This window comes from Panthera onca, chromosome B4 (genome assembly GCF_046562875.1).
Source record: "Panthera onca isolate mPanOnc1 chromosome B4, mPanOnc1 haplotype 2, whole genome shotgun sequence".
NCBI lineage: Eukaryota > Metazoa > Chordata > Mammalia > Carnivora > Felidae > Panthera > Panthera onca.
The window spans coordinates 115,222,049-115,234,288 of record NC_138345.1 but is presented as its reverse complement, the minus strand read 5'-3'; the positions used below and the strand labels follow the sequence as shown (position 1 = coordinate 115,234,288).

Here is a 12,240-nt window from a genome sequence, read left to right as displayed (position 1 = left end):
GAGGGAAGAGGGGAGAAGGTGAGTAGAGAGGGAGGGGGGGAGGAGGAGGGAGGAAGGAAGAAAATTATAATACGATGGTTAAGTCTGGGGGAACTTGCCTGAAAGGAAATGAAAAACCTTAAATTTTTATATTGACCTTCTGCCAACATTTTGTCACACAAGCATAGCCCAGATCATGTGCCTTCTCTGGAGCTTCTAATATAACCATCCACCATGAAACAGGTTGGGGCAGGTACAATACAAGGGAGTAAAAATCATTTTTAAAGGCAAGGCCCCTGGAAACGAGCGGTCTACCCCTTTTCCAGTTCCTATCTACTGGCAAATCTGCATTTGAAAAGAAAGATCTATCTGGATTTCTAAATTCATAATTTCCCATTAGCCTTCTCCCCAGGGGCTATAAAGGAAAAGAGAATCCAAGAATCAACATGAATCCCTTCAACATCAAGAAACATTTGGATGAAGAGTTGAGAGTTAACAAATCCGAAACACATGGTCTTAATTGACTGTGAAATAAATAACGTTTCAAAATGAAAGGCGGAAAAAGTGTTTCCATGTAAAACATTAGAAAGGACTCAAACCTCCAAAGTTGCTTCGGGCATTTGACTCCTTCCCCACTCCCAGCTGGGTCCTCTCCTTCCCTCTCCTTCCTGCTGGGGGTTCATGCTTTCATGAAACTAAATCAGTGCTACATTTCCCCCAACCTATACACGCTCACAGATATTTCTCTTTGGGAATCCGTGGGGCCTGGAAAATGTTTCAAAGTGAAAGCATGAACATCCCTGGGGGTAGGACCGAGGCCCTGGGTCCGTCTTCAAACAATCATAGGGGAAGGTGTCGACAGGCCCTGATGCAAACAAAGTTTGTTTTGTTCTCCAAAACACCCTGCCCTCTCCGCGCAGGACGTACATTAGAATTATCTGGAGTGTTGAAAAAAAAAAAGTCTATCCGTGCCTGGGCTTCGTCCCCAGCAGTTCTGATTTAATCAGTCCTGAGGGGAGGCCCAGGCATCGGCCTATCTGGATCTGCGTTTCTAACAAGTGCCTGGGGAGGGGTGAATTAAATTTAATACAGATTTACACGGCCCGCACGCAGCAGTCAGTGTCCTAAGTGCTTTACAGAACACTGACTCTGCACCCTTGCGACACCCCATGAAACAGGCAGGCACCATGATTGTCATCTCCACTGAGGAGACTGAGGCATAGGGAGCTTTGGAAACTTGCCCCGAGTCACGCAGGGGCAGAGGCAGGATACAGCGTGTGCCTCTTCATCACTATACCAGCAGTTCTCCTGGGGGGTCCGGGACCAGCTGCTTCTGCAGGGAGCGCTTTAAAAATGCAAAATCCCAGGCCCTCCGCAGACCTACTGAATTAGAAACTCTGGGGTGCTGCCTTGCAACTGGTGCTTGACGAACTCTCTAGTGGATTCTGATGCATGTTAAAATCTGAGAGCCACTGCCCCTCGCTTCTTGGCTACAGACAGTTGTAGTAACGGAAATCAGAACACTGAGAAATGTTGACTTTCTGCTCAAGCCTCCCGCCTTGTGGATGGCAGTCGGGCGTGGTGCCTTCAGGGCAGGGTAAGCTGCATGGGGCAGTGACCTAGAACTCGAAGCAGCCGATCTGTGGACTATTCTCCCACCAGAGGACGTAACCATAACACAGCCCACAGCGACGTGGTGCCTTCTCCAATTAGGGAAGGAATTCTTCCAGGATGACACCACGGTTCTCACCGTCCAGAGCTAAGCCACAGGAGACTCAGCCCCCTTACTGAGTAATACCAAAACCCCACCATCATTTTCTCCTCCTCCTCCACTAACGAGATTGTGAAGAAGCCCAGAGTCTCCACGAAGCTGAAGATCAAAACCAAATGTGACGGCGACCTCTTTCCCCGGTCTCCACGAGCAGAAAATGCCTAAGTAATTTCGGAGGTATTTGCCGGGCTTGGCCCTTTCTCTAAAATCTGTGAGCGCGCAGGAAATCGGTCTCTCTTCCTTTAGGAAGGGAAGAGAAGAGGGTGGTGGGGGGTAGGGATGGGTGAAAAGGAAGTTCTCCACCAGCAGCCAGGCAGTCATCTTCCTGGAGTGATTTACAGCGTTCCTCTAAAAATATCTATGAGATCACAGAACATTAAGTGCATGACACCAAACATTTGTAACTAATCCATGAAAATAAAGTAAGGGTGTCATGTTGCATGGGGAACACAGTGGAATTTGTCTTGTGTTATCGTTCTAAAATAAGACGGCCTCAATTTGGTTGAAATACATCTTCACACATTGTCTTCCAGAGCAGAGCCGTTTGAGAAATTCTGATTGCAATTATAAGTGCTGAATAGGGAGCACTTTGCATTTCCTTTGACGACGCTGAAAGCTATAAGCTATCCTGATATTAAAATCTTTGGAAATTGATGAGCACCCCAGGCATCATTACAAGCCTCCCCACCCCCATCCCAGTAATTAAAATCTATTATGTGAACACGTGTTAATAGTTTATCAACTACTGTTTTTAATTAACTCATCGTCTGAGGCCTCCCACAGTAGGAATGATACCGCTTCATTTTAAGTGGACCCCCCCCCCTCCCTACCCCCACCCCACCATCCAACTCCCAGCCAGGCTTCTTTCCGAGTCTGGAAGGAAGGCTTCATCACCAACATACCACAGTACTGAATTCTGGAACCTGCCACAGCAGCCAGTCTTCGTTGAGCGTGTACAGGGCTTTGCAAGTGATCACATCCACGGGACCCTTGTTTATTTTCTGGTTCAAGGTCGTTACCAGCAAATAGAATGGCTCTCCAACCGTCTCCTGGGAAGAGACACAAAGGCGACAGTTAGCGGTCTGCAGAATCCACTGTACTTTCTTCCAAAGAGTTAAAGTTTCAGTTTATGGCAGCGCGACAGGAGACAGGAGGCGGTGTCTTCTAACAATCCACACGAGACTCCCAAGAAAATACACACTGCTTCACTCAGGATTGGGTGCAAAACTCAGGAAGCGCCTCCTCTCCCCACACATGCAGGCACAGACACACACACACACACCCAGAATTTACAGTCAACAGCATCACGAAGTTCTCAGAGGGTGGTTCTGTGACGTTTAAGCTTCTATATGGCAGACGGATGCTCATATTGGCTAATGCCTATAGGAGATGCAGAGGCCTAAGCTTTGTTTACATTCTTATTGAATCGCCCTTCTGAGCAAACCAAAAATAAACGGCATTAGAACGCACACACGATAATTAGCTCTGGTAACCAGAATAAATGTCAGAACATTTTGTACGTTTGCCAAGAGGGTAGTTTTTGGTGTTAAGAGCTTCTCATGAAGGAAGTGGCCTTCAGTTATCACAATCGGTAGCCTTCCTCCCTTCTCCCCTGGTGCCGGCCAGCACCCTGTGGTTTGCAGAGCTGCGGGTGGGACATGTACCGGCAGCCTTTGCCTTTGCTGGTGTGGGGCCACTCGTGTACCCTAACTCCCTTCCCTGGGCCAGAGCCGACACCATAGCTCTAAGGCCTTCCTCCCAAATTCAGCCCATCCCGACTGCGTCTTGCTCCCAACTTCTGCCGTGTGCATCTGTGCCTACACCAGGGGCTACCTACTACCCTCAGGGGGACTGAAATGCCTCCACTTTGCAGCCACACTGTGCTTGCGTGGGCTCTGAGCGGCTCAGGTGGGAGGCTGGTGTGTTCTTCCATTTCAGCCTCACAGAGCATGCAGCCCCGGTCCTCAGTAGCATATTTGCTAAACAATCAAGGTCTACAATCAACAGACAGTAACCAAACATGGGAGAGGAAGAGCCAGGAACCTGGAAGTCAAACTGCCTTGGTGATGAGGATACCAGCCAAGTGGCTAAGGCTTGAAGCACCCGTTTACCGTTCAGTGTCACAGCCCGGCTTGAAAAGGAGAAATTCCACTGGGTCTCTCCCCTGCTCTCCCCTGAACAGGTAAACAAAGACCTCTTTCAAGATTCTTGGGATCTCACCCTGTCCCCCCCTCCCCCAGCCTGCCCATCCCATGCTTTATACTCCCTGCAAAAACATGTGCCCTCCCCAGTCCCAGGGTTTCCTTTGGTCCCCTTCTGCCACCCTCCATTCCACTGACTTCCCTTTATCACGCTTCTCTTCCCTGCTGACATGTCCTGGAGTCTCTTCCTTAGTGGAGGACACAGTTGGAATGTTCAAAACTTTCCCAGGTGGGGAGAGAGCGGGGACTAGCACCTGACATTTAAATTCTTCTGGGAAACTTCCTTTATCTCATGGTTCGCAACAATGCTGCTCTCTTCTCTTTCCCTCTGTCCCCTTGGGTAATGTCCTGGCTGCAAACTTAGAACTCCCACTTCTCTTTTTCCCTCCAGCATGCATCAGAGACAGGGGTGAGTGTCCTTACGAGCCTTGTGGGCTGGATGTGCCCACAGAGGCTGCGGTTAGGGGTCAAGTGGGCTCTGCGGGGCTGGAGGGCAGCTATGGACTCCATGGCTTTGGAGTCAGGAGTTCCCCAGAATTCTCCAGAGTGCAGCTAGATGGAGGTAAGTAATATTTTGCCTTACACTGTTATCCACACCCAGGGTTCTAAACCTGGGTAATCGTCACCAGAATTCCTTGGGGCTCATGTAAAAAATTCAGATGCCTGGACCCTACTGTAGGCCTACAGATCCAGAATTTCCGGAGGTGAGGCCTGGGCATCTGTGGTTTTAACACCTTCCCAGGGGATTCTGACGTGTATCTGGCTTAGAAAACTGTGAGGTCTGTCATTATTTTTTAAAAATGTGTGTTTATTGCTTTTCCTGCCCGTGGGTCCCATCCCCGTGCTTTAATAAAATCACCTTAAAAATACATTTATTTTGAGAGAGAGGGAGGGAGGGAGAGAGAGTGGGGGAGGGACAGAGAGAGAATTCCAAGCAGACTCCGTACTATCAGCGCAGAGCCCGTCATGGGGCTCGATCCTACGGACCGCGAGACGGTGACCTGAGCTGAAGTCAAGAGTTGGACACTTAACCAACGGAGCCACCCAGGCGCCCCCTCTCCGTCACTATCGAACACAAGTTCTAAGTTAGTCACAATTGCTGGGGCCTTGGGTGTCTTACGGGACCAGAGAACACAGCTCCCCAGGGAGCCGGCTGTGGGGGAGTGCACCTTCCGGAACCACTCTGTGATGGGAACAAAGCTCGGCCCCTTCACCTTCCTTTTCTTTGTGAGACCAGACTCTGGCCCTGGCTGAGCCAGAGGCTTTCATGCCTGTGATCTCCTTCTATCCTTAAATCCTCCCGTAAGCCTGCGGTACCCGCCTCACTGGGGAAGCAGTAAGCGGGGTGGCGAAGAGCTCTCAAACCCTGGTGCTTTCCCAAAACCAGCTGTGGGGTCCGAGGAGAGTCATGTCCACTCCGTGTGCCCCAATGCCCTCGTGTGCAAAATGGTCATCAAGATACTCCTCTCACAGGGTTAAATGAGAGGATGCCATGAGAAAAAGAAAGCAAAACTCTTAGCATGATGTCTGGCACACCCAATAAATGGCCGTTATTAGGAATACTTCCCTCACGGAGCCCTGGAAGTGGAGAGGAGGAAGTCACCGGGGGGTCACAGAGCCAGTGGCATCTGGGCAACAGGGTATGGGGCAGGGTGGAAGGACCAAGGCTGTCAGAGTCCCCTACCCCCTTGGGCTTCTGGTGTGGGACGTCAGACCCTCTGCAGCACAGGGAATTACTCCACTGAGAATGAAAGCCTCACTGACTGACTAGCTCACTGCCGCTTCCTCCTGGCGCACGCACGGCCCTCACCGTCTCAAGTGCTCGACATACTCTTGAATCAGCACTGCAAATTCTTGACCCAGAATCCTCTGCTCAAGGGAGCCGTTTGGGCTTAGCGCCCAGATTTTTGGAACACCCTCACCTCTTTAAGGCCCCAGGGGAGCAAAAACAAGGCTCCAATGGGCACTTGAGGGCTCAGATCCCAGGAGAGAGGGCTGGAAAGAAACTTAAAACCAGTGACCACGCCCCCCTACGGAGTGGACAGAAAACAGTTGCTCAGGTGAGAAGTACCATTCCCAGAGACGCACAGCTAACTGGGGTTGACATGAATTTAGAGCCCAAACCTGCTGCTTCTACCCAAGACTCCCACTCCAGGGCTCTTTCTATTACCGCAGGATTCTCAAATGTAAGGCGCATGCAATGACTTAGAGAAGCTTGGAAACCACCCCCGGGGCTTGTGATTCAGTGGTGGGGCAGGAGCCTGCCTTTTAAGACTAAGACCCAGGACCCAGGTGTGGGGCCAGCCGCCTCTGTCTAGGTGTGGTTGTGGCTGAGGCTAAGATGGTCGAAAGCAAAAACATTCACCCCAGAAGTAACTGCTCAACACCTCCCCAAAGCGTATGATGATTTATACCAAGTAAACAGAAAAGGCGGCAGATTTCATTAATCTTAATAAATGGGTAGCGCCTTGGGAGAGGAAGGCATCGGTTAAAAAAAGAAAAAAAACAAGAAAAAAACGTTGTGCATCTACTTGTAAGATTGCATTAAACATTAAACTAAGCACAGTCTATTTAAAGTGCTGCTTTTGGATCTAAACTTAAGTAGCACTGTTAAAACCTGTGGCATAACAGTGTATCTTATTCAAAGTTTAATTAGATTTTGGAACTAGCTACAAATACACAATTATGCAGTTTTTCTGGAATCTGGATGGCTGGTGAAATTAAAGAAGGTTAAGAATCTTCTGTACAGGGGCCTCAGAGGGCTGAACGAAGATTGGGTTCAACAGAACACTCTTCTTTTCCTATTAATATTTTATAATAACAGCCAACATTTATGGAGTGCTTACTTGGTGACAAGCAATTACATGCATTTTCTCATCCAGGCTTCAGAACAGCCCTAAAATACTCTTCCTCCAATTCTATAGGTTATAAAATCAAGGCCGAGACAGGTCCGGAAGGCTCGTCTAGTAAGTGACGGGAGTCCAGATGCAGACCAGGAGGGGGGCTCCAGGACCCATGCTCTGACCCACTGGAGTCTGCACAAACTTTGCATTCAAAAGGATGTTAAGATTCAATCAGGCTACAACCACATTCAGACAGTAACTCCAACTGGAACTCAGGGGGCGGGCGGCTCTTTGGAGACTTGCTAAACAAACAGAACCATGTGGAAGGACTGGTTAGAATGGAGTGTAATTAGCTTCCTGTATTAGTAGGTAAACGGGTATTTCCAAGATGCTTCAGAGGCCCTTCGAGTCACGTGCTCGCTTCAGCATCTGAAATATTCTGTCCCCTCAGTCTCTTCTCTTAACTAGACCGCCTGGGCCCTGGTTGTTAATTACCGGTGTGATTTATACCCAAAGCCAATGGGTAGAAAACTGCAGTTACACGAGACAAATAAGTTCTAGGAATCTGTGGTACGACATCGTGCCTACTGATAACAACGCCGTTTTACACACTTAAAAATCTGGTAAGAGGATAGGTCTCATGTTAATTGTTTTTACCACAGTGAAATTGTTTCAAAGAGAAAAAAAAAAGTTTTACCTGAGGAAATTCTAAATGAGTCACATTTACATAGGTTACAGCAAAAACAATTCTTATTTTCCCCTCCACTTGCTCCTGCCAAGGACCAAGTCTCAAAGAGGTTAAATGCTGACACCATGGAGTGTTCAGGACTTACCCTGGCAAAGGCATTAGCATCTGCTAAAAATAACCACCTATTGTCTTACCTCTGACCGGCCAAGGGATAGGACACTTACCCGCAGAAAACCAGAAAGGCAGACCGACATCCAGTTTGTGAGGAGTTTTTCCACCACAGACTCTGTGCGTCTCAGCATGAGTTTAGGCTGCATGTTACTAGACTGTTCCATCAAGTCCCTGGTCAGCACCTCCAGGATGCTGGTTAGGTAGACCAGCTTGGTTTGCAGGGCAATGGTCAGGAAGGAGGCAAACAGACACCTGTTTAAAAATAGAGCCCTGGTTACAATACTCAAGACGTTGAAACAACTGTCCATCAGCACATGAATGGATAAAGAAAATGTGGTATATTTGTGTACCACACACACACACACACACACACACACACACACACACACACCGCCCCCCCCCAACCCCGAATACCGTTCAGCCATACAAGAGAATGAAATCTTGCCATTGTGAAACATGGATGGACCTTGAGGGCATTATGCTCAATGAAAAAATCAGAGAAAGACAAGTATTATGTGACTTCACTTACGTGTGGAATCTAAAAAAAAGAAAGAAAAAGAAGCAAGCACACGGAAAAAGATTTGTGGTTACCAGAGGTGGGGGACAAAGGGGCAATTGGAGGGAGGTGGACAAAAGGTCTAAACTTCCAGTTATAAGAGAAGTAAATGCTTAGGGATGTCACGTGCAATGCGATGACTACAGCTACTCCGCTGTATGGTATGTTTGAAAGTTCTAAGAGAGTAAATCCTAAAAGTTCATCCCCCCCCCCGCCGCCCCCACTTTTTTTGTATCTGTACGAGATGATGGATCCGAACTAAACTTAATTGTGGTTATCATTTTGCAATACGTGTAAGTCAGATCATTATGCTGCACAGCTTAAACTTATACAGTGCTGTATGTCAATTACATCTCAATAAAATTGAAAGAAAAAAAAGAAGGTATACAGATGATAAGCACATAAAAAAAGAGCCTTGGTTAATGAGGTTAACTATTCGCTGTGGCTGGGCTTGGCACTGATGGTGTCTTCTAGAGAAGCCAAAGGGCGATGGGGTGCTGTCCTGTGGGCACTTGTATTCTTTAATGTCTTAGGTCAACCACCTTTGTCCTCAATCCATAAAAACCAGGCACCAATGTTAATTCCAGGACTTTTTATGTGTTTCTAGCACTTAAACTTTTAAATTAAAGTGGTAAACAAGAAGTGACCGTCTTTCCCAAATTTTCAGGTGTTTTTAGAAACAGAAAATAATACTTCTGCTTTTTTGATTCAGGACTCATGTTTTCTTCTTGGGGTTGGGTTTTTCAGGGTTTTTGTTTGTTTTGGTGGGAGGAGTATATGTGTGTGTGTGTGTCTTTCAAAACAGAATTTGCGTTGAGGTTGTGTGATATCTGAAATGGAGCAATCATGGCTTCATGACCCTTCAATCAGGCAGCCTCTATAGGTAAATCCACATTTTCAAGATACCGAGTTCAGGTTGTGGTTTGGAAATAAAACAAGGGGCTCAAGAGTTTTTATTTCCCCTACTTAATGACTTCCAAAATATAAATAAATTGACCAATACCTGTCCTTCACTGAAAAGTTCTTCTGTTTTTCAAGGGTGTGGATGACAGTAACAAGGAAACTTTTATTACAAATTAGGGCATCCAAGGCTGTGAGACTTTCATTCTTATCATTGGCATCTCTGTTCTGGAAAAAACAAATGGATATGATATGATATGATATGATATGATATGATATGATACGATATGATATAATTAATATAATATAATATAATTAATATAAATATATAAACTTATTAAAGTTAGAAGATAGATCCACAATGGGTTTCCCAAAATGATAGGTTATTTAATATTGAGTTCATGATTCCAAAAAACTCACAAAAATTCAATAATGGGGATGAGGAGGAGGAAGAGGACATGATGAAAGGCAATCATGGGCTAAAGATGAAAACTTATAGACTTACATGCATATCTTCAGTGAAGATGTGTGTGAAGCCACCTGACTGAGAGGAAGGAGACACTTTTATTATTCATAACATCCAAAGGAAATGAATAGTGTATTTTTGCTATAATACCCAAGTCCGTTTTAATAAAGTAGAGCCACTGGTTGCTAATCTGAAGAGCCTCTGGGCTTAGGTTCATTGTACATCCTCTGATACATAATAAATAATTATTCAGCTCTCCAGAAGCACCAGTGGATTCTGGAAGCCTCTAAGACGAAGAATGATTATTGCATCAGTCCCATTTTTGGTAGAGGAAGGAATCTCACACTTCAAAAGAACTGACTCGAAGGTGAAAGAAGTGGTAAAGAAGATTATGCAAATGTGCAGACCACTCCTCAAGCAATTTACCTTCTAAAGATAAATATGGAGTCGTCTCGGTAAGTTTTTACAAGTCTCAGCTTAGTCGTATCTACTGTCTCAATGTACAGGGTTACTGGAGAGGGCTTGAGTGGGGTGGTTAAAAGCTAGGATGTGGAGCCAAATTACTTGGGCTCCTGTCCTGGTTTTTTCACCTACTGGTCACTTGACTTTGGGCAAGTTATGTGACTTCTCTGTGTCTGACTTTCCTCATCTGCAAAATGGGGACACTCCTGATTCCCACCTCCTAGGCTTAGGGTGAAAACAAAACGAATGGGTGCACGGTAAGTTCTCTATGGCAGCTGTTTTTATTGTTTTTGTCACGAATTTATGGCAAACTAGACCGCAAGGCTACTGTTCTGCTGGTTTCTACAATTATTTTTGTGTGCTATGCTGTGTGGCTCCTGGATGTGAAATTTTAAATTTGAGTTTCCTTTTTTAATGTGTCATAAATCTGATTGGAATTAAATGATTAAATTTTAAAAGCATGCCGAGTAACACTTCAAATGAGTCAACAGAATGAAAATATAAACTTGAATATTCAGGTTTTTCTCTTCCTCTTTTTTAGGGGTAATATTTGAAACTTTAGGCTATTTTTATACCTCATTAAAGTAAATTTCTTCTGCAGAGGATTTTTGCTTTATAGTTTCAAATTTGTTAGCCTAAGCAGAAGACCTCAAACTATTCTGGTCATACTCTCCTCTAGTAATATGCAGAAAAATCAGACCTTGGGTTTGCATTTTCTAGTTCCTAACATTTTTCTGCTGAACCAACTTTATATGGACAGTTTAAACAGATTGATTCCTGACCTTAAATAGGGAAATGCCATGATGGCTCCCTGTATTCTAAGGTTCCTTCCTCCCTTCATTTAAATTTCCCTCTTCTAGGAGGTAGGATGCACTGCTCACTCTTATTTCTTCTCCTATGTTCAGCAAAACAAACCAGTCAATAGAATGAAAACAAAGGCTTTAAAAAGCCAAAAACCAAAGGGCAGGGCACAGAACCAGGTAATACCTTGGCCTCTGTGAACAATTTCCTGCGGTTTTGCCTACTGTTGTCTGGTAGGTGTTAACCACTCACGTTTTTCATCCAACACCCAACCTCCAGGCCTGGAGGATGTGGCTCCCGGATAGATCTGTAAAGGGCCTAATTGACACAGGACTTATCTGCAGCCTAGAATATATTTCAACTGGCACTGTGATCAAAGACTATGATCTTCTGGTTCTCTATATCTTTTATTATAAATTCAATTGTAACTTGGGTCTTTATAGGGTTCTGATAGTTATCCTTGTTTTTTCTGGGTCCTGTCCCGTAGTGACTCCTCCCGACTTTGGCTTTCATGTCTTTCCCAACTGCCATTCAAGATTATACATGACCCTGAGTTAAATCAGTTTGGCTTCTTGCAACTACAGTTGGCCCTTTAACAATGAGGAGGTTAGGGGCGTTGATCCTCTGCACAGTCGAAAATCTGCATATGACTTTTTCCCCAAACCTAAATACTAATAGTCCACAAGGGGTGGACCCCTTCTGGTGGACAAGAAGCCTTACCAATAACATAACCCATTGATTAACACAGTTTATATGTTTTTTTGTATTGTAACTGTATTCTTATAATAAAATAAGCTAGAGAAAAGAAAATATTAAGAAAATCATAGAGAAGGGGGGCACCTAGTTGGCTCAGTCGGTTAAGTGTATGACTCTTGACTTCAGCTCAGGGCATGATCTCACACTTTGTGAGATCAAGCCCCGTGTGGAGCTCCATGCTGACAGCATGGAGCCTGCTTGGGATTCTATCTCTCTGCCCCTCTTCTACTCATGTGTGTTCACATGCTCTCTCAAAATAAATAAACTTTAAAAAAAAAAGCTATAAAAAGGGGCGCCTGGGTGGCTCAGTCAGTTAAGCGTCCAACTTCGGCTCAGGTCATGATCTCGCGGTCTGTGAGTTCAAGCCCCGCATTGGGCTCTGTGCTGACAGCTCAGAGCCTGGAGCCTGTTTCGGATTCTGTGTCTCCCTCTCTCTCTGACCCTCCCCCTTTCATGCTCTGTCTCTGTCTCAAAAATAAATAAATGTTAAAAAAAAAATTTTTTTTAAAGGTTTTAATAAAAAATTTAAAAAAAGCTATAAAAGAAAACCATAGGGAAGAGAAAATACATTTATGAGATTGTACTGTTTTACTGAAAAAAATCCATGTATCAGTAGACCCGTGCACTTCAAACCCGTGTTGTTCAA

At 45.3% G+C, this 12,240-nt stretch overlaps 1 protein-coding gene across 1 annotated transcript in view; it reads right to left on the bottom strand.

Moving 5' to 3' along the window:
• PLXNC1 (plexin C1) overlaps positions 1-12,240 on the bottom strand; it is a 149,325-nt gene that overhangs the window by 35,138 nt on the left and 101,947 nt on the right. Inside the window, exons 18-21 of the mRNA XM_060656754.3 lie at positions 9,615-9,653; positions 9,213-9,337; positions 7,707-7,905; positions 2,653-2,799 (exon numbers count right to left, since the gene is read on the bottom strand). Coding sequence (XP_060512737.3) covers positions 2,653-2,799; positions 7,707-7,905; positions 9,213-9,337; positions 9,615-9,653 — 510 coding nt within the window. The remainder of the gene's footprint in view (positions 1-2,652; positions 2,800-7,706; positions 7,906-9,212; positions 9,338-9,614; positions 9,654-12,240) is intronic.